At 34.0% G+C, this 23,752-nt stretch overlaps 1 protein-coding gene across 6 annotated transcripts in view; it reads left to right on the forward strand.

The window, feature by feature from the left end:
• The window catches only part of ZEB1 (zinc finger E-box binding homeobox 1), a 199,337-nt gene that overhangs the window by 150,008 nt on the left and 25,577 nt on the right, over positions 1–23,752 (forward strand). For 3 of the 6 annotated variants that reach the window (XM_023256497.2, XM_019834160.2, XM_045061102.1), the window contains one exon: positions 18,288–18,350. In XM_023256497.2, coding sequence (XP_023112265.2) covers positions 18,288–18,350 — 63 coding nt within the window. The remainder of the gene's footprint in view (positions 1–18,287; positions 18,351–23,752) is intronic. The other 3 variants (XM_023256498.2, XM_019834161.2, XM_045061103.1) reach the window with 1 other exon arrangement.

The following is a 23,752-nucleotide window of genomic DNA, read 5'->3' on the forward strand; positions in this document are numbered from 1 at the left end:
AAAGAAATACTCCAGTTGAAGATACGTTTCTTTCATAAATAAACTACATTTCTAAACCTGTGTAAGTGCTAATTTTAGGTTTTATCTCACCTAATTTGAAAAAATGAAAAGTTTATATGTGTCCTACCGTCTTCAGAGCAATCTTACATGTCAAAATAGAGCAAATCAGTAAACACGAAATTGTTCCTTTGATAAACAATTTTAACCAAAGTAAAAAATTGTTATCAGCCCACTGAAAATCACAAATCAAGATAATTCTGGCCTTCTGTCAGTTAAAGTACCGTTTCCCATTGTGAGAGTTTAAAATGTCTTTGTGAACATGTGCACAACAGCTCTGCAACACTGCCCAGTGATGCAACCAAGACTTCTTGCTAGAATACTGATCCAAAATCCTCAATAAATTAAATTAATGAATATCGAAGTTAGTAACTCTTAATAGTTCATTTAATTGGTTACCATTAAGTCATGCATTTATGCCTTAGTCATGCATTCAACTGAAAGTTTATGCAGTGGGGCTTCAGATCCAAAGAACTTCTCTACCCTTGAATTGTTTTATGAGCTCTGCAAGATGCTCCCCATGGCTGGTTTTGAAAAATTAGTCTATCAAATTGTACATGGTTGACCAAACCAACCTGCTCCTGAAGCAGAAAGAGAAAACTTGAGGTACTAAGAGAGGAGCTTACTCTAAAGGGCAGTCAGCCTGTGTGGTAGATAGAGCCCTACTGTTTCAGTTGCTTTCAGGTTCTTTTCTTTCATGAGACCTGTCTGCACTGCTCTCTCTTCTTGTGTTCTTTCTTTAGCATTCCATTAATAAACTACTACACAATGTGAAAACTAAATAAAAACAAGGGCAAAAGGTAGGGTGTTTTGATCATATCACTATTAAGAACTTTAAGAAGACGTGAATATGTAAAGTTTTCTGGTGCTGAAAAAAGAGACTAGCAGTGTTTTTTGCTTACAAAATAGAGTAGCTACAACTTAGGTTTTTGGAAGGCAAGTTCCTCAATGAAGTGTTTCCTTTCTAGTTACTCGAGGGTGACCAAGAAATAGTGAAGCAAAGGCCATTCACTGTCACTTAACTAATGGAAGCCACACCATTTATACCAGTGAATTATTTTAAAGACCTTTATGGAAAGGGAGAAACAATAGAGAAGAAAGTGGTCAGTGACATTTAGCCATGCTAGAGACCAGCACATGAAACTGATATTCACACATCTGTGGCATAGTGTAAATCAACAATCTAAAGTATATTTGAAAATACAATATGCCATTAAAATGTTAATTATGTAAGAAGTACCTTTAAAAACCTATTCTTAGCTGTGAATGAAATCTCGAGTTAGGATCATATTGAAGAAGCACTATTTTTATTGTAGATATTAAATAAACTAGGACATGTTTACTTTCAAAAATAAAGCTAGGCTAATTAAGTCCTGTTGTCTTGCAAGACAATCAACTTTAAATTGTGTGTGCAGGGAAGATAGTATAACTTGGCAGTGCTCCAACATATCTACACTCATCTCATAAGAGCTTGTGGTGCAGTCCAAAACTTTCATGCTTCTGTCAGTTAAACGTTTTTAAATATATATACTCTAATTTTTGAGACACCTGTTTTATAGTCCTCTCATAATTTTAGTTTTTCAAAAGTATATAAAACTAATCTGATAATATAAAATATTGTTTAGTATGTTAGTCATTCCTTAGTTTTTTAATTGGTGATCTGAAAGAATGATCCCAAGCAAGTGACCTAAACATTTTTCTGACTTGAAGTTTCTTAAACTCTATAGAAATTTACGTGTTTACAAAAATGCCAAGCAATGAAAACTTCCTTGTAATAAAAATATTTAAAATCTTGATGTTACCCATAGCAAGAAGGCTTTCCTTGGCATACATAGGTTATAACACAACACTGTAAGTAATCTATGCAAAGAATACATCAATTACTATATAACTTAGCATTGAACCATGTTATACTTCTCTCTCAAGCCTCAGTTTAACCTCCTCTTCAGAACCTTTTTCACCCAAAGGTACTGTGAGATGTAGAAAAAACTCAGCACATGGTTCCTACTCTTCATCACACTACTGTGTCTCTTGAGTTCCACTTTTGCATCTATGATATGAAAAGACCAGCCCAGATGAACACAGAGGTACTTCTTTCTCTGTGCTTGTAAGAGAATCCAATTTCATTTGTACTAAATATGCACCTCTAATATCTAATTACCTCTAAATGTCCAACTATTAAGAGATGACACTAAGGAAGGAATTTGGACTTTTCCTACAATGCTGAACCTCAGTTGTACACTCTCTTCTCTTTAAAATCCCAAACAAATTTGCTTACCTAAATTACAGTGTTGTACACAGTTCTTTTTGCCATTAGCCTTATAGTGTATATTCAACATGTTGTTTTTCCCAAGTTTCGTAGGCTATTTCTTGTCTTTCCCACCCCCTTCAGTGTGTTATATAATTCATTTCTAGTGCAGTTAGTTCTGTTTGTCATTGTTTGTATTTCATTTTTCCGTTGTCCTTGTCTGCATAGTATATAAATTATTTTTGTGTTTGTGTATGGGAAGCATTTTCATGGTTACATATGTAAGCTGTACTCCCCCAAGCCTACTATCCCACCCCATTTTCCCTCTAGTTAATAAATTTGTTTCTTACAAAGCTATGGTTTATTCTGAAACTACTTTTGTATATGCTCTAATTGAACAAATAAGTAAATATATTCAGGGTAATGAGCCCCAGATTTCTTACTATCAGAGAAAGAAGTTACAAATCAAGAAAAGTGAGAAGGCTAGAATAAATCCTATGGTTTTCTGTTGGGATCAGATGTGTCAGTATGAACTTAACACAGTAAAATCTTGGTTTATGAGCATAATTCGTTCCAGAAACATGTTTGTAATCCAAAGCACTGTGTATCAAAGTAAATTTCCCCATAAGAATTCATGGAAACTCAGATAATTTATTCTACAACCCAAAAATACTCATATAAAGATGATTACTATACTGTAATACAATACAAAATAATAAAGAAATACATAAAGAAAAATAAACAAATTAACCCACACTTACCTTTGAAAACCTTCATGGCTAGTGTGAGTGAGATGAGAGAGGAGGGTTATTGTATAGGACGACTTTTACTATCACTAACAGAATCACTGTTCTCTGTTGACTCCGTGGAATCTTCTTCTGCATGGGAGCCATTGTATACGCTCGCACGGATGTTGACTATGGTACAGTATTAATAAACTCTTGTCCTATACTGTATTTAATGTAACTGGCGATAAGGCAGCAAAGTGAAAGGGTCTATATCTGCAGGCAGCCTGACCTAGAATGAAGTGAAGCATTCCTGAGCTTACTCTTATATGGAAAAGCAAAGAACTGTCTATAGGTGCTTTGAAGTGACAAAAAATACACTAGTGTCAGTTGTGGGCACCTTTCCAATGTTCTGAAAAATCATTGATTTCTGCTAAACACCATGGCCTGCGACCAAACATCTGAGCATGGGAGACGATCACCCACAATCCCGCAGAGAGAGGACCATGATGAGTTGTGATCGTGTGACGTTCGGTGTCACATACTACTGGTGTTGCAACACATCACTTGTTTATCAAGTTAAAATTTATTAGAAATGTTTGTTCATCTTGAGGAACACTTGCAGAACAAGTAACTTGCAATCCAAGGTTTTACTGTATATATAAAGATAGGTAGATACAAAAATATAGATGGGATATATGAAAGTATTACATACATATAAAGTATATACATACATATATTTCCTAGCTCTGTCTGCTGAGAATTCAGGAAACAAGATACCTGGTAGCAATGAGCATACTTAGGACCCAGGTCTAGGATTCAAATAACATTCTTCAATAAAAGGTACCAAGGCTGGGGCGCCTCGTTGGCTCAGTCAGTTAACCATCCGACTTTGGCGCAGGTCGTGATCTCATGGTTCATGGGTTCAAGCCCCACGTCAGGCTCTGTGCTGACAGCTCAGAGTCTGGAGCCTACTTTGGATTCTGTGTCTCCCTCTCTCTCTGCCCCTCCCCCACTCATGCACGCATCCTTGTACTCTCTCTCTCTCTCTCTCTTTCTCTCTTTCTACCTCTCTGTCTCAAAAAATAAGTAAACATTAAAAGAAAAAGGTACTAAGACTCTTTGCATAAATGGCTGATTCTAGAACTGAGGTAGGGTAAATATAAGCTAAGCCTGGAACAACAAGCAAGAAAGTATTTTTTAAAAAGCATCCTGTCAAAAGGGCATAAGAGCCAACTTGAAAGAACTCCCATTGGCCAAATCTGGAACAATTTTAGCAGCATAATAAATAAATGATAGTATTGGATTATAAATAATCTGTAGAATAAAATAAATATCCATGCATCTGTACTGATATAAATACTTAAATACATACATGGGGGAGAATGGAAAGTTCTTCCTTATAGTAGAGTTTCAGTTATAAATTAAGAAGTAATTAGGGAAATGGAAAATTGCTGTAAGCAAACTCCATAGTATAATTGTTGCAGGCAAGAAACATCAATGAATGCTAAAATTAATGGATGAAAGTATGTGGAACAAAAGGATATTTGCATAATATCAAAGTATTTCCTCACCAGATAATTATTAATCTTAAAAACATAATAACTAGCATAAAGAAACCTGACAGACACCTTCTTAACCAGGTGATTAAGGTTAATAGAAATAAGAGATAGTGACATTATATACCCCTGTAAGATATATTAACAAAGGCCTATCACTTAAGTGGTATTCCTGCTCAAAAGTATTTCCTCATCAAATCATTGGAAAGCATCAGGGAAATCAAATTGAGGGGCACTCTACAAAATAAGTGATCAGTACTCTTCAATAATGTTAAGGTAATGAAAAAGCAAAGACGAAAGCAACTTGCCAGACACTTGATTGGATTGTAAATTTTGGAGGAGACTATGGAGACCTGACAACTAAATGCACTGTGGGTCCAGAATTCGTTTCTGAACTAGAAAAGAAAAAGGGCATTAGTGGGAAAACTGGCAGAAGTCAAATAAGGTCTGTATGTTACTTAATGGTTTTGTATTAACATTAATATAATGGTTTCCATAGTAGACCTGTGATTATGTAAGATGTTCTCCCTTAGGGAAGCTGGTTGAAGGGTATACTGGAAGTCTGTGCTCGTTTTACAACTATTCTGTAAGTCTAAAACTATTTTATTTTTTTTAACGTTTATTTATTATTGAGAGACCGAGAGAGACAGAGCATGAGCATGGGAGGGGCAGAGAGAGGGGAGACACAGAATCTGAAGCAGGCTCCAGGCTCTGAGCTGTCTGCACAGAGCCCAGCACAGGGCAAGAACTCACAAACCGCGACATCATGACCTGAGCCGAAGTCAGACGCTTAACCGACTGAGCCACCCAGGCGCCCCAGTCTAAAACTATTTTAAATTTAAAAAGATTTTTTAAATCCTGAATAAAAGGAAGTAAAACCCCCTTTTCTTGGGTTTCCTTAGTATATCTTTTAAAAAAAAAGTTATTTTCAAAAATATTTGTCTTTATAAATAATAGAACAAAAGGAAGACTATTTAAATATGATAATTCAGTTTATGAAGTGCATCTGCTGTCAGATCTTTGGCTCATTCCCTGGCCTTTGTCCCATTCCTTAGCCTGTCTAGTAGAATGCCTGAAGCTACTCCCTAAAAGACTCAGGCAAGGTCTTCATACCCCTCTTGGTCTTCTCCACACTGCAGGGTGCCAGCTTACCTTCCCACCATTTCAAAGCTGGTCCCAATACCTTGAACTTTGGGGGCAAAGATAAATCAGGCTAATTTTGCCTTTCCTTAGGAGTTTTCAGATCTAGTTTAGGTTTTGAGAGACGTGCCTCTTTTTGGAAAAACTGTGGGACTGACAAGGCTGACGCAGAAAATGAGTATTCAGTTGCAATTCCAACTCATACATATTAGCTAAGTAAAATAACACTGAGTGGGTGTACCTAGTGCCAACTGCTTTCCCATACATCATTTCTTTTCATTCTTACAACAATTCTGTAAGATTAGCTCCATTTTGTAGATAAGGAAACTGAGGCTCAGCAATATTAAATATCTGCCAAGATGACATACTAAATATGGAAAGTCAAGGTTCAAAACTAGGTCTCTTTGACTCCAAAGCATGCTATTGTTTTATTTACAGATTCAACAGAATCTGTAAATATAATATACACACACACACACACGTGTATGTGTGTGTGTGTGTGTGTATCACACCGAATCTAACATCCATACGTGAAATACATATAAAGAGCAATAGGGAGAGAATTTTTTCATTGTATCAGTGCCCATCCATATAGATCTTTCCTTTTGTGGTGCTTCTGTTAGCACTGAACTCTTCTATCTCATGCTCCCTTTTCTAATTGACCTCAAAATTTAAATCTTATTTTAAAATAAAATATATTTTTATATTTTGTAATTTTAAAATTAAATTTCTAATTTTATATTTCATATTTAATTTTTATATTTTAAAGTTGAAAACCTCAAATCTCTTATTTTCATGGGCAAGTCACATATCTCTCTGGATTGTAAACATCTTAACATAAGAATACCAGGTCGTGTATTCCTTTTGAATTTCCCACAGCCACCAGCAAGGCTAGGATGCCATAATTACTAACAGGATTAGTGTTTTTCAGATTCATAGTATCTAATAAAACTGAAAGAGAAAAAAAGGAAACAGTATTGAACTCTACATAGCAGTCTTCTTTGATAGTCAACAAATAGTTGTTATCCTCATTCTTCTCCTTGGTCTAAAATTATTTAACCACTTGATTATTGCTATCATAACAAATTACCACAACACTTAAGGGCTTAAATGACACAAATTTATCACACAGCCCTGTAGGTCATAAGTCCATCACAGATCTCACTAGGCTAAAATCGAAGTGTTGACAGGGCTACATATCTTTCTAGAGATTCTAAGAGAAGATTCATTTCCTTGTTTATTTGGGCGTTGGCAAAATCCAATTTCTTTGGTTATGGGATCAAAGACTCCACAAAACAGTTTCATCCCAAGAGAACTTCTCCATGCTACTTGTTTTTAGTCACACCTCCCTCTCACCACAAACCCTGGTAACCATGATCTGTTCTCTGTCACTGTAGTTTTGCCTATTTGAGAATGTCATACAGATGAAATCATATAGTATGAAATATATTGTATCTGGCTTCTTTCACACAGCATGCCTTTAAGATTTGTTGAAGTTGTCCCATGGATCAGTAGCTTGACTCTATCAATGAGTAGTATTCCATTGTATGGATGTACCAATTTATTTATCCATTCACCCCCTGAAGGACATTTGGATTATTTACAGTTTATGGAGATTACTAATACAGCTACTATATACATCAGTGTATATGTGGTTAATTATGAACATGGTTTTTGGTTCTCTTAAGTAATCTAGAAGTAGTATTGTTGAGTCATACATTAAATGTGTGTTTAATGTTTTTGTTTTTGTTTTTGTTTTTTAATGCCAAACTTTTTCCAGAGTGGCTGTTCTGACCCATCAGTACTGTATGAGAGATCCAATTTCTGCACAGCCTCACCACTATTTGATTTTATCAGTTATTTCTCACTTCAGCTATTCTAATAGATGTGTTTTTATACTAGGTGTTGTTTTCATTTCATTTCTCTAATGGCTATTGAAGCTGAACATCTTTTCATGTGCTTATTTGCCATCTGTACAGCCTCTTCCGTGTGGTGTCTGTTCATGTCTTTTGTGCATTTTCTAATCAGGTTATTTTATAAGTTTTGAGCGTTCATTGTAATTGTAGTAGATATTCTCCTAGTCTGTAGCTTGTCTCTTTATTTTCCGATCCTAAGCTTTCACAGAGCAAAAGTTTTAGACTTTGATGAGGTCAGTTTTATCATATTTACCTTTTAAATGGATCATGTTCTTGGTGTCATGTCCAAGAACTCTTTGTTTAACCCCATATCACCAGAATTTTCTCCTTTGAATGCTTTACTTTTTTATTAGATCTGTGATCCATTTTGATTTAAAATCTTTGTAAGATACAAGGTTGAGGTGAGGTTCATTTTTTTGGATGACCAGTTGTTCCAATGCTGTTAAAAAGACTGTCCCTTCTCTATGGAGCTGCCTTTGCACCTTTGTCAGAAATTGTCAGTATTTGTGAGAGTCTGTTTCTGGACTATTCTATTCTGTCGATCTGTGTGTCTATTCCTTTGCCAGTATCACAGCATCTTGATTACTATAATTTTGTAATAAGTCTTAGAATTAGATAATGTTCCTCCAAATTTAATTTTTTTAATTGTTTTCACTATTAAAGTTCCTTTGGCTTTTCATGTGGATTTTAGAGTAATCTTATCTGTGTTGTATACCTCCTGCTGGGATTTTGGTTTAAAATGTGTTAAATCTATAGATCAATTTGGGAAGAACTAACATCTTTATTATGTTAAGGAGTGTTCCAATGAATGAATGTGGTATATCTCTCCATTTTTTTAGATCTTTTCTGTGGGTTGGGGGTGGGGGCTTGTGAGAAAATCTATTTTTCCCCAGCTCCATTGAGATATATTGGACGTTTAATATTGTATAAATGTAAGATGTACAATGTGATTATTTGATATGCTTTTGTATTATGAAATTATTACTACAGTAATGTTAATTAACACATTACTTCATACAGTTGCCAGTTTTTGGTATGTGGTGAGAACATTTAAGATGGACTCTTAGAAATTTCAGCATACAATGCAGTATTGTTAAATACATTCACCATGCTATCCATTAGGTTCCCAGAACTTACTCATCTCATCATTGGAACTCGTACCTTTTGACCGCCATCTCTGAATTCTCCCACTTCCCCAACTCCTGGTAACCACCAATCTCCTCTCTATTTCTATGAGTTCAGTTTTCCATTAATCTATACATCTGTTTTTATGCAAGTGCCATACTGTTTTGATTACTATAGCTTTGCAGTGTAGTTTGAAATCAGGAAGTGTGATGCCTCCAGCTTCGTTCTTTTTTCTCAAGATTGCTTTAGCTATACAGGGCCTTTTAAGATTGTTTTTTCCTATTCCTGTTAAAAAAGTCATTGGAATATTCATAGGGATTTCATTGACTCTATAGATGGCTCTGGGTAGTATGGACATTTTAACAATATTAATTGTTCCAGTTCATGAACACAGAATATCTTTCCATTTATTTGTATCACATTCAGTTTCCTTCATCAGTATCTTATAGTTTTCAGTGTATAGGTCTTTCACCCCTTGTTTAAATTTACTTCTAAGCATTTTATTCTTTTTCATGCTCTTGTAAATGAGATTGTTTTATTTCTCTTTCAGATAGTTCATTGTTAGTATATAGAATTGCAACTGATTTTTGTATGTTAATTTTTTTATGCTGCATAGCTCTTTGATTTCTCACATCAGTGTCTTTGTAGTTTCAAACACACAGATTGTATACATGTTTTATGAGATTTATAACCATGTATTTCTTCTCTAAAGGGAGAAACTATTGTGAATATTTTTGTTTTAATTCAGTTTATATAAATTCACTTATATAGCAAGCAATATTATTGAGTTTTGTGTGTGTGACCTTGTATCTTATGAACTTGCTAATTCTCAGATTTTTTTGTAGATTCCTTCAGATTTCTATGTAGACAATCTTCTCAAATATAGGGACAGTTTTATTTCTTCCTTTCTAATCTGTATACCTTTATCCCTGTTTATTGACGTATTACAAGATGTCAGGGGTGGTAAAAGTAGACATCTTCCTTTTTCCCAATGTTAGAGGGAAAATGTTGTCTTTTACCTTTAAGTATATTGTTAGCATTTGGTTTGTTATAGATACCTTTTATCAAATTGGGTAAGTTTCTATTCCTAGTTGGCTGAGAGTTTTTCATCATGAATAGATGTTGAATTTTTTCAAATGGTTTTTCTGTCAGTTGATGTGATCATGTGGTTTTGCTTCTTTAGTCTGTTAATAACAGTGAATGCATTAATGGATTTTCAAATACTCAACCAGCGTTGGATTCCCTGGAAAGCCCCACTTAGTCATTTGCTTTTAACATGTTGCTCAATTTGACTTGGTAATACTTTGTTGAAAACTTTTAAGTCAGTGTGCAAGAGGGATATTGGTTTATAGTTTTCTCTATTTTTTATACTATTTTTATATGGTTTTGGTATCAGGGAAATGCTAGCCTCATAAACTGAATTGAAAAGTGTTCCTTTCTTTTTATTTTCTTGAAAAGGTTGTTTAAAATTAGTTGTAGTTTTTCTGTAAATGTCTGCTAGAATTTACAATGGAAACCACCAGGGCCCAGAGTTTTGTTTTGTTTGGGGGGAAGGTTTTAAACTACAAATTCGACTTTTGAAGCAGTTATAGGAATATTCACATTAACTTTTTATCTTGGATAAGTTGTAATAGTTTCTAGTTTTTTGAGGAATTGGTATTTCAAAGTTTTCAAGTTTATTTGTGTAGAGATGTTTACTTTACAGGACTGTATTAATAAGGAAAATAGCTAACAAATATAACTTACAGTGTGCCAGGTACAATACTAAGCACATACTAATCCTTACAGCTACCCTAAGAGGCACTATTATCCTCCAAATTTGTATTATATTATGTAAAATGATTATGGGAGCGCCTGGGTGGCTAAGTTAGTTGAGCATCTGACTCGATCTAGGCTCAAGGTCATGATCCCAAGGTTGCAGGATCAAGCCCCACATTGGGCTCTGTGATGAGCGTGGAGCTTGCTTAAGACTCTCCCTTTGACTCTCTCCTCTGCTCACTCTCTCTCTTTAATTTAATTAATTAATTAAGTGATTATGTACTGCCTTACAAGTATCTTAATGGACATACAATTTTTTATTTTAAATGTAAGGAGTTGCACACAATCTAACTTCTGGCATATTAAAAATATTGACATTTTGACATTCTTATATGTGAGATCCATAGCAATTTAATCTTTCACTTTTAAAAAATAAAAAGAATAAGCTCTTCTTTAAGAGTCAAAATGTTGTAATGTTTACTCCTTGAACTCGGAGTATTCCCTTACTATCTTTTGAATATCTTCTAGCTCTATAACGATACTCCCTTTTCATTCCTGTTATTAGTAGTTTGTGGCTTCCCTCTATTTGTCACTCATACTAATGGTTTATGCATTTTATTGATCTTTTCAAAGAACTAGCTTTCTTTTTCATTGTTTTTCTCTATTTTTTTTTTTTTTGTCTTTAATTTTATTGATTTCTGCTCTTTATTCCTTCACTCTGCTTGCTCTGGACTTACTTTGCTCCTTTTTCCATTTTTTAACACAGAAGTTTAGAATTTTGATTTGAGAACTTTTTTATAAACATTTAATACTATAAATTGCCCCTTAAGCACTGCTTTACGTACATCCCACAAATTGTGATGTGTTGTTTTTCATTTTCTGTTTGAGCTATGGATTCTTTAGAAACACAGTACTCAGTTCTCACAGTGTTTGGAGATTTTCTCATCTTTCTGCTATTAATAGCTATTGAATTTATTTCGGTCAGAGAACATACTTTGTATGATTTTATTTTTTTTAAGTTTGTTTTGTTATACGATCTTAAATATGGTCAGTTTTCATGAGTGTTTTATGTGCACTTAAAAAGAATGTGTAGGGACACCTGGGTGGTTCAGTTAGTTAAGCATCCAGCTCTTGACTTCGGCTCAGGTCATGATCTCATCGTTTGTGAGTTCAAGCCCCATATGGAGCTCTGCGCTGATAGTGCAAAGCCTGCTTGGGATTCTCTCTCTCCTCATTGCCCTTCTCTCTGTCTCAAAATAAATAAACTTTAAAAAATAATAAAAGTCAAAAAAAATTAAATAAATAAATAAATAAATAAATAGAATGTGTAGTCCTCTATTGTTGGATGCAATGTTATACAAATATCAGTTTGTGTATATCCTTGTGATTTTCTGTCAACTTGTCCTGTCAGTTAATGTGAGAGGGGCATTGAATTCTCCCACTGTACACATGCATTTTTCTTCTCTACTTCTGTTCTGTTGGTTACATATTTTGAAGCTCAGTTGTTAGATGCATACTCTTTTATAGATTGTTATGGCTTCTTGGTGAATTGACTCTCTTACTATATAATGTTTCTCTATATTTCTGGTAATTTTCTTAGCTCTAGAGTCTACATTGTCTGATATAAAATAGTTACTCTAGCTTTCTTTTGATGAGTCTTTACATAGTATATCTTTTTCCTTTTTACTTCTTTACTTTTAACCTATCTATAACATTGTGTTTGAAATAATTTTTTTTTGTTAGAGTACTATAAATGGGGCTTGGTTTTTTTTTTTTAAAATCTCTTCTAACAATCTGTATCCCCTTATATTGCTTCGTTTAGACCATTTACATGTAATGTAAGTTTTGATGGTTGGATATAGGTTTACGATTGTATTATTTGCTTTGTGTTTGTTCCCTCTTGTCCTTCTGTTTCTCCTTTCATGCCTTCTTTTGGATCATTTGAATATGTTTTAGTATTGTATTTTCATTTGTTTATTTCATTTTTACTATATCTTTTTGTATAGAATTTTTAGTAGTTGCTCTGTAGATGAGAATTTATATACTTTTCACAGTTTACTTAGAATAAGTATTTCACCACTTCAAGTAAAATGTACAGACTTTACATCCATATGGGTCCCATTACCTTCTCTCCTTTATATTGTAGTTGTCATATATACTACATCATTTCTTTTGTTCTCTTTCATTCATGACATTTCAAATTTTTCTCTAATATCATTTACCCTCCTTTCTGAAGGTCTTCCTTAGCAGTTCTTTTATATCAGGTTTGCCGGCTGTGCACTCTATTCACTTTCCTACATCTGAGAATATCTTTATTTTACCTTTGTTTCAAAAGTATATGTTCCCTGGATACAGAATTTGGGGTTGACAGGTTTTTATCATTTAGCACTTGTTAAAAAATGTTCTTTTTCCTTATGAAGCCCTTTATTTCTAATGATAAATCTGCCTTCTTTTAAATTATTGTTCCCATATAGTTGTGTATCATTTTCTCTGTCTCTTTTCAGAATTTTTTTTATCTTTAGTTTTCAGAGTTTGATTAATGGTCTAGGCTTGGATTTGGGGGGCTTTATCGTATTTGAAATTAAGTTAACTTTTTAAATCTATTGGTGTGTTTTTTATTAAATTTGGAAAGTTTTTAGTTGCTACTTAGTGATATATTTTTTTCACACCATACTCTTTTTTTTCTCCTTCTGGAACTCCAATGACCAAATGTTAGATGTTTCATTATTGTCCCACACATCTCTGGGACTCATTTTTTTTTTTAATGTTTTCACTTTGTTGTCCAAATTGGGTAATTTCCATTTATGTACCATCAAATTCACTGATCTTTCCTCTTTCACCCCCATTTTGCTGTAGAGTCCATCTGGTGATTTTTGTAAAGAAATTTGTTACTGTATTTTTAGTTCTAAAATTTCCTTTGGGTTCTTATTTATATCTTCTGTTTGCTGATAAGAATTTGCCTAGACTTTTTGTCTTTCCATTATTTCCAAGTGTTCATCCTTAGCTCTTGGAGTACTTTCATAGTAGCTGATTAAAGTCTTTGATATTTTCAACATCTGTGTCTTTTCAGTATTGCCGTCTTAGAATTTGAGATTTTCCTGGTTCTTCATATGCCAGGTAATTTTGGATTGTATCCTAGACATTTTGAATATCATCTTATGAGACTCTTGGTCTTCTTTAAATCCTGTGGAGAATTTTGATATTTTGGGTTTAGCAGGCAACTTATCCAGTTGTATCAGGCTATAAGTTCCAACCAATTTTCTATGGGTTCTAATATCCATTCGGTTTTCAAAGCATTTGCAATGCTTTTTGGATCTGTGTGCCATACAGTGGCTATTCTGGGACATGACTAACGGTCTTACCCTTACTTTAGTTCTCAAAGCCTATGGTCAGATCCACACATGGGAAGTTCACAAGCAGCTTTATATGGTTAGTTTCCTGTACTGCTCCATTTCTATGATCTCCCGGGTACTTTCAGTTCCCTGAGACTTCCCTTTCCAGTTCTTTATCCAAAATTCTGGGACTTCTTGGCCATATTTTGCCACATACTTCCCACTATGCCTGCAGGAAGAAGGGCTGCAAGAAGTTAGGGAGAAAGAACTTGATGGAAGTTTGTACCATCCTCTTGGAGCCACAGCTCCTCTGGACAAAAAGTTTCCCCTTCTTTGGAGTTTTAGGTACCTTTACATTCTTGCCATCATCATGATCTCCACTGCTACCTTGGGATGATATAGGGGCTGGGACACAAGAGAATCCAGGGGAAAAAATGGTTTTCCCCTTCTTTGAGTCCTTTCCAACTCCTTCAGCCTAAACTAGAGAGCTTTCCATAGAGTTTTTTCTGCTATGCCCCAGTGTCTACTTCTAGGTTTAGGCTGCCTTGAATCCAAGCCAGGGAGTAGGAAAGTGATTAAATAGTATTTTGAATTCTTGTCATGTCTTCTTCCCCAGTCTTCTTGGTATGATTTACCTTTTAGAGTCTTCAAATAACTCCTCCATGCATTCTCCCCAGGTTTTTTTCAGCTGTATTCAATGGGACACGCAGGGTGGTTTGTGTTTATTTCATCTTAACCAAATTTGACCTTAGCTATATATATTTCTTTACTTTTGTTTAAGTTAACAGGTATTCATGGAGGCTGTGAATTACATTTATTGTGACTTTGATGGACAGTTATACCAAAAATATATGCATATATGTAGAAACTAGAGGATACATGTATGAAAGAAAAGTGAAGCTGTCTGGAAATACTCGGAAAAACCACACAGTAAAAAAAAAAATCATTTCTGATTAAAGTTTAAACACTTTATGTTTAACTTCAGGAATCTATTGGCGTTTACTTCACAGCACTGTCAGGGAAGACTCACAGAATGAGAGAAATTTGAACTTATCTTTAAAGAATCAGATTAGTAAGAGTTTTTCAGATGGAATAGATAACAGCATTCTAGGCAGAGGGGTCAGTCTGAGAAAAGGCAGGTATAAATGTGCATGGCATGTGTGGATGTGCGTTATAGAGGAAGAGATAAAAGCAGGAAAGGAAAATCTGGTTCACTTACCTGCTTCTTGTGCCATATTAGAAATTGCTATAAAATCTTCTCACAAACACATTTGAAATGGTTAGGAACACATTGGTATGAAATCAAAATGAAGGTTTTAGAATTTTGTACATGTGCTTAATAATCAGTCCTGTACTTTGAACTGGTCTATCCTGCCATTGACATTAAGTCTTCTGGATTTTTGGTTAACATGAATTGCATTTGCTATCCTTGCTTTTCCTTACTAGGAATTACATCTTATGGCAAAATAAATATGTCCTATCTCTCTAAATTTGTGCTGTCTGCCATTGACTTATTTTTCAGTTAAACTTTTTTTTACTGTTTTTTAATATTTGTTTATTTTGAGAGAGAGAGAGTGAGAGCGAGAATCCTAAGCAGACTCCATGCTGTCAACACAGAGCCCAATGCAGAGCTTGATCTCATGAACCATAAGATCATGACCTGAGCTGAAATCAAGAGTCAGACGCCCAACTAACTGAGCCACCCAGGCATCCTAAACTTCTAATTTTAAGATAATGATAGATCTGCAAATAATTCACAGATAGTTGTAGATTCACAAATAATTCACAGATCCTATATGCCCTTTATTCCTTTTTCCCCCAATGGTAACATCTTGTAAAACTGTAGTACTGTATCATGACCAGAATATTGACATTGATATGGACAAGATACAGAACAATTCCATTGACCTCCCTCATTGCCTTTTATACACCCGCCTTCCGCCACCCTCTGCCCCAACCCTAACCTCTCACAACCACAAATTTCTTCTCCATTTTTATAATTGTGTTATTTCAAGAATGTTACATAAATAGAATCATATAGCATGTAATCTTTTGGATTGGCTTTTTGACTTTCCATAATTTCTTGAGAGATTGATCTAAGTTGCTGCATGTATCAGTAAATTGTCCCTTTTGTTGCTGAGAAGTATTTCATGACCTATTTTTCAGCTTTCTTTTGCCATTATTTGAAAAAACAAAGTCTTGTTTCTCAGGAATTTTTCCTCATTTGTGTATTTGCTTTGGAATTTGGGCTAAAGCAAAAGCCTTAGGAGTATTCCAGTTTACTTTTCTAAATTGTATTTTGGTTCATCAGTCACAATGTGTTGACATTAGTAAGTCTTACAGGAGAGAAAATCTTGTGCACAAGGAGATTCTACTACTTTACTACCCTTATCTTTTCTAAACTATAAGTAAGATCAGAACACATGTGGAAGAAGTATGCTTGAACAGTATTTAGCTGTTCCCAGTACACCCTCACGCTAGTCCATGGATGAAGCAGGAAGGAGCTCGTTCCTAGCAGCCCTCTGTAGTGAAAGAAGTGTGTTCACGCTGCAGACCAGCAGTAGGATATTTTCTATTTTCATTAGGCAATATGATTCTAGTTCAAAATTCCAGCCCCAATAATAAGGGAAAGAATGGAGACTTCCAGTTTTTAAATCGCAGTAAATTGTGGGGGACCAGATTCTAAAGTATGTTAAATGTTCCTAAGGAGCCTTGAAAGAATGAAGAAGTGAATAAATCATTTACTTGAAGTGCAGACATGTTTTTAATTAGCTATAATAACTATAAGTAGAAAAATTAGTAATGTCCAAAATAGCATTTTAACTTTTAATATCATTGTCATCTCCTGTCTTAGTAAACAATAACTGTGGTTTGATTTTCATTTGAGGAGAAATAAAGGGCATATATAAATCTACAATAAAAAACTATATTACTATCATATAGTTATACAATTGTCATACTGTTTATTAATTTAAGTACATGCTTCAGAGAGAGAAGAAAAAAAGATGTTAGAGATTTGCAAACACTGGTGTTTATCCTACTGCATTATAAACACTTTAGCAAAGGTTTTTAAATTGTCATTTTGCTTATGGCAAGTATAAAATGAAGATACAAGTTAATTGGAAGTTAATCTCATTATTACCTACTGTAGACAGTGTTTTTTATGCCGCTCTAAAGAGGTTTATGCATATTTTAACTATTTTTCACATAGCGATCATCTTTAAGTACTAATATAAAAGTTAATGAGTAAAGAAAATCTGCTGAATAAATCTATCTGATAAGCCAAGGCACTTACAGAAATACATGCTTTATGTGCGCTAAGATTTTTCTTGATTAGTGTTCCATTTCTCAATTCAATTATCAAACTTAGGGGAAGTCTAAATCAAGAGTTTTGACTGGCATATTCAATGGGATTTGATTGGGGTGCAGATAAGTACATGATGTGATGTTTTAGCATGCCTTTATTAGTATTCTGATCATAATTATGTGTACTCTGCTACCACTTTTTTTAAAAGCAATTTTTAACTCCATCATGTCTTCTATATATGCACATGTTCTTAATAAACTATTAGAATCAATACAGTGTACATGAATATACAAAAATGTACTTTCTGCTTGTCAAAATAATATGCATATTTACTCTGATCTTATTCTGTATAGAATACTACAGTCAGCTCACTATAAGCCTAGGTGGCAAAGGGAGATAAAGTAACATCTGAAAATGTTTACCAGTACTGTGATTATGATTTACCAGAGGTTAGAACAATGAATAGAGTGGCAGAGAAAGTACAGTGCCCTAGGCGTTGACTCTGGACACAGTGAAGTTTAGTACAGTCTTCTCTCTAGTTGGCTGGGACTCTGGTTATACAGTGTAGCAGAAAGTATGTTCTGCAGCCATTCAGACCTGAATTAAAATTCCACCTCTACCATCTAATAGCAGTGTGTCCTTGGGCAAGTTATTTAACCTCTTCAAGCCTCAAGTTTCAGTTGTCTTTTTTTTTTTTTAACTTATAAAATAGGTAGTTATGAAGGTTAAAAGAAATAAGTTTATAAAGCATCTAGCACAGTGCCTAAAACAGAAATCTGTGCTTTGCAGAAGAAACAAAAAAAGGAACCCCACTACCTACAGGTAGAACTCCTCTCCCAAAGAAACCTTAAAATCCCAGTATGCTTATAATACTAATGTATATATAATTCCTGGGTTGTATGTAAACATTCACTAATTTTGCTCTTTAATGTACCTTTGTGAGTGTGGTAAAACTGCCAGCTTAATTTCTTTTAAAAAGTTTACTTTTCAAGGACACATTACTTCTAAAAGGGAAAAAATCCAAATTGAATATAATCTAAAAGTTACTTTTCAGATTTCTAGATGTTAAAAATGTTTGTGACGCATGGATCTATTTTAATCTTTTGTACTTTGATTTTAGCAGGAAAGGAAGGACAAGAAATCCTGGGGCCTGAAGCTCAGGCAGATGAAGCGGGATGTGCAGGTACTCTCTTGTCATTTTCTTTCATACTGCAGCCTTTGAACAAAGTCTTTTGTGTCACTGGTTTTTGCATTTGTGAGTCGTGAATTTAGTCTGTTTCCTCGTCTTTCATCTTGACCTCCTTCAGTGTTTAAGTACCCAGGCATATAGGGCACTATATGTAGCATATTTTTCCATCCAAAAAATTAGTGTTTAAATGATGATTGGAACACATATCAAAAATTTTACCAAAGCTATAGAAACACAGATTTAACTATTTTGAGTTTCATTATTAGTTACCAGGATCTGCATTGAGTTGCCCACAAGACAGAAAGCAGAAGGGAGAAGAATAAGCAAATGTCATGAGTTATCTATAAACCGGATGAGAATCATGAATATTGATGAGTTGAGTGAAAATGTGTCACAGAAAACAAGAGAATCAGAATTTTTTTCTTGTAACGTCTGTGATTGAAAAAGGCCAAGATGAAGTTAAATTATAGTAAACAAAGAAATTTGCTTCTAGATGACTAAAAATACATACACCCTGAGACTTAAGCCTATTCCTCTGTAATGGATTCAAATCAGATTTAAAAAGCAAAAGAGTAGGGGTGCCTGGGTGGTTCAGTCAGTTAAGCGTCTGACTTCAGCTCAGGTCATGATCTCACAGTTTGCAAGTTCAAGCCCCGTGTTGGGCTCCGTGCTGTCAGCTCAGAGCCTGGAGCCTGCTTTGGATTCTGTGTCTCCCCTCCCTCTCTGTCCCTTCCCCACCTTCTCTCTCTCTCTCTCTCTCTCAGAAGTAAACATTTTAAACAATTTTTTATTTTTTTTTTTAAATTTTTTTTTCAACGTTTTTATTTATTTTTGGGACAGAGAGAGACAGAGCATGAACGGGGGAGGGGCAGAGAGAGAGGGAGACACAGAATCGGAAACAGGCTCCAGGCTCCGAGCCATCAGCCCGGAGCCTGACGCGGGGCTCGAACTCACAGACCGAGATCGTGACCTGGCTGAAGTCGGACGCTTAACCGACTGCGCCACCCAGGCGCCCCTTAAACAATTTTTTAAAAGAAAATGCTATCTTAAAAAAGTACTGTACTTAAAAGTAGTATAATTGTATTTTGTATATTCCACCCTAAGTTAGAAATTTCTATCATATAATTTTAAATAAATTTTGTATTTTCTTTTTTTTGGTTTAACAATTCTAGTTTTGCAGTGCATTTTAGTAATATTCCGTAGAGCCCTATAAATTATCTTCCATTATGTAAGATGAGTGTATTTCATAATAATATGTCAAAAATAGATTTTCATCTATAATATAAACGAGCACTGCCATACTTGGCAGTTCTGTAAAACCAAGAGTAAATCTTTGTGCTGTTATTAAAGATGCATTCCAAATTAATTAAATAATACTGGAGTATGTGATGATTTACAGTACTTGCTGCCTAAGATTTTATATTCTGCCTTTAACTTGGTTGTGTTTAACTTGCATGAATAATGTATTCAATATGTATGTCATCAAGTATTTGTCATGCTAATGTACACATTATATAAAATATTTAAACTAGATATGTGTTTTTAGTAAATAGTATTAATGAACACAAAAGAATGCTGTTTATTACTCCTTTACTGAATGTTAAATGACTTCTATTACCAGAGTTAAGGGCATCTTTCCCCCTTTTAGGCAAAATGCTATCAAAACAAACATTCACAATTCCGAGTGTCAGTATTTCACCTCACACTTTGCTCTTCACTACAAAAATAAATGAATTTTTTCAGTTGGAACTACTGAGTAGTATATAAATTCCCTTAATCCCCCTCCCCCTCTCTGCAAAGTCACATCTGGAAGTTAAGGTAACCTTGTACTAACTTAAATTATTGCTGAAATGTACGGTCCCTCCACCCAGAGGAAGGTGATCCCTGCAGCTTTATTTCCCTGGAACGTGGGGAGTTAGGAGCAAGCAAACATTTAATAAAGCCCTGAAAAGTGTAGTTGTAAGGAAAGAAGGGTAAAAATTAGACATCTGACACTTTTGAGCACTTAAACTTTAAAGTTATGTTTTGCCTTTGCTTTTGTTACTTCCTTGACTTCTAGGGAATAATGTGCTGACAAAGTAAACAAAAACATTGTACAGAGGTCATCATCATTAGTTCAGAACTTTGTCAGATCCTTTCTTCAGCTGACTTCCTTTTGCAATTCATGAAGTTAAGAGAACTGAAGTCTCAGTTTAGTATTCAGAGAGTGAAAAATTCACCCAAAACCTCCTTTGTTCCTTCTGAGCATCCCTTTTTTGTTTATATAGTTAATAGTTTCGCCAAGTTTGAAAAAAATGGAAGATAGGAAGAAGCCGAAGGATACTTTATTCCAATGGAAATTATTGATAGCTAAATAAAAATGTTTAATCTTTATATTAAATATTTGCCCCTCTCTCCTTGCTCTAATTCATGATTATAATCACGAACTCTACACTGTAATTCTACACTTTGGCAAATGGTTATGGTCATATGGTCCTATGATCCAAAGTAATTCCATACTTTGACAGTCAGCTCTGAGTTTTGTCATATCTAAAGACAGCCAAATTATCATTATGTTTCTATATATTTATTCACCTGTCTACTATTTAAATCTGTAAGTTTATCAGTATTAAGACTAGAAATTTTGCTTTCAAACTGAGCTTTTTACAATGTGCACTTCCCAACACTTAATAAATTTGTGTGTAAAACTGCAAAATTTCTGGTTTCAGCTTGAAATTGTTTTGGTTAGATGCAGGTTCACAGAGACCGCATAGTTTAGTTGGAAAGACCAGAATTTGATACCACATCCCTAATACCAAATATTTGATCTAATGGTAACACTTTTTTACTATGTATCTAAGTTTTCTGATCCTAGTTATTTTCATTGGGAAAACTTTTAGTTGAGAAATTATAACGCTAACCTTACAGGACTGCTTTTAGAAAAATAGCTAGCAATACATAGCACTTAACATGTGCAGATACAGTACTAAACACATACTATATTAATTTAATTCTCACGACCACCCTAAGAGGTACTATTACTGTCTCCCAAATTTTATATCATGTAGATTGATTATATACTGTCTCACATATTTCTTAATGTACATTTAAATTTTTTTCATTTTAAGTATAAGTAGTTACAATCTAATTTCTGGAATATTAAGAACATTTTTAATATCACTCTTCTATGTAAAATCCAAACAATTTAATACCTGCTAATCATTCAATTTTTAAAAATATGAGTAAGCTCTTCGTTAAGAGTCAGAAATTTTATAGTGTTTACTCATGATATAGAATTTGATGTTAATGTAGTATGTATTTCCTATTTGAAGTTATTTTTGATCAGTTGTCATTTCTTTATAAGAAAAACATGCATATAACTTGAAATTTAAGTTTCTTTTTAATTTCTAGGGATAAGACTCTTAAAAAATTTTTTTAGCATATGGATTTATCATATAATTATCAGTACTACACAGTTGACCACAGCATAAATACATTAGAAACTCTAATAAATAATTATTAAAGAAAAATGTACTGGAAATGAAATTAAAGGAGCCGAAGTATTCTTTGATGAGTTCATTTATCAACGGTTTAATGTTACTTATTTCCAGAGGAAAAAATGTTCAGCATTAATTCTTTTTCTATGGTTTGTTTAGCGCTCAGATAACCTTATTCTCATAAATAAAGGGGTGCAGTACATTTTTGTGATAACTGATTCACTTGATTCTTTATACATCTTTAGAGTTATGTGCAAAGAGTTATGGTTACATACCAATAAAGTATTTTTAGTGTGGTTAACTGACAATTCTATTAAATGCTCCTTCAATTCTGTTGAAAGCAAAAACTCAAAGCTACCTAATTTGCTCAAGAATTTGTTTCCCAGTCATTAGAATCATCCACTCCCTGATTCTCTGGGACAAATACCAAAAAGGCTTTACCAACACTTACTGATCAAAGGACTGATGATATCTGTTCTTAGCTTTTGTTATTTTTCCCTCTCATTTAGAGGCACCTTGATTAATATATTCAGAAATGGTTGGGGAAATTGAATAATGTTAATTTCAGTACGTTTTGCCAGTACTTTTTTGTAAAAATCCTTTTATCTTACCACATGAGGTAACAATATTTTCATCAATGCCTTAGAGCTACAAACTTAGTTCCATTCAGTTTCTGGAAATTTTGTACCTAATCACCTAACTAGCAAAGCCAGTTATCACTGTTATACCAGTTAGTCAGATCAGACTTTCTGTCAGGAAAAAAGTATGTTTTCACTTTTCTAATTCAAATAATTCTGCCAGTACACTATTTGAGAAATTTTATAAAATGTCTCCTATGAGGAACGTATAAATTCTAAGTAATGAGAAACAGAGAAACATACAAAGTATAAACATATCTTTTAAAAATAGATTATTCACTAACTATAGAGAATAAACTGATGGTTACCAGAGGGGAGGTTGATGGGGGATGGGTTAAATAGGTGATGAGTATTAAGGAGTGCACTTATCATGATGAGCACTGAGTAATGTATAGAAGTGTTGAATCACCATATTGTACAGCTGAAACTAACAACACTGTATGTTAACTAGACTGGAATTAAAATTAAAAACTTAATAATTTTCTTAAAAAAGTAGATTATTCAGTAGTGAGGTTATTTATATCTAATGTAATTTCTGTAAGTTATAAAAATTTTTGTCTCCAAATGAGTAGTACATTTAGAACCAGTCAGTATATAGGTAAGCTTATAACTTACTCAAGATGCAAGTTTCATGTATAAAATACAGACTGTATAATTCTGCAAAATGTATACGATTTAAAACTCATTATTCTAGCATCTAGCCTAGATGCGTGCACGCGCACACACACACGTACACAATAGGATATAGAAAAATAAACTTTGTATAAGTGAAGACTTTAATTGAAATGAATGTAATATAATTTAATAAAAATATTTTTAAGCATCTTGTGACCTATATGGAATCAATAAATCACATAAAACTTAAATTTCACTCATGAGTATAATCTAGTTTAACTTGAAAACTTGCAGTTACATTGAAAAGATACAGTGACATGGACTTGTACTGAGTTAGCTGTTCAGAAATGCTTATTTTTCCAGCTGTTGACAGAATGTAGGAAAGATTTTTGAAAATACTCTTTGCTCTGACCAGGGTTCCTGAAGAGTAGTAAATTTTTTAATAATAGAGAATTGAACAGGTAGGGTAATTAAAGGAAAACTACTTTCCATCCCTTTGGCCTTACTATTATATATTTGATTTCAGAGCTTCCTAACTAGAGCCAAAATATCCCTATTTCAGTCACCAGGCTTTACTCCCGATAGAAATCCATGTAAACAGGAAAAACTAGAAGGCCTGTGGTGGTTTTATGTTGCCTTGATTAATCAATAAAGTTTTCCCCAATCA

Source organism: Felis catus, chromosome B4 (genome assembly GCF_018350175.1).
Source record: "Felis catus isolate Fca126 chromosome B4, F.catus_Fca126_mat1.0, whole genome shotgun sequence".
Classification (NCBI taxonomy): Eukaryota; Metazoa; Chordata; class Mammalia; order Carnivora; family Felidae; genus Felis; species Felis catus.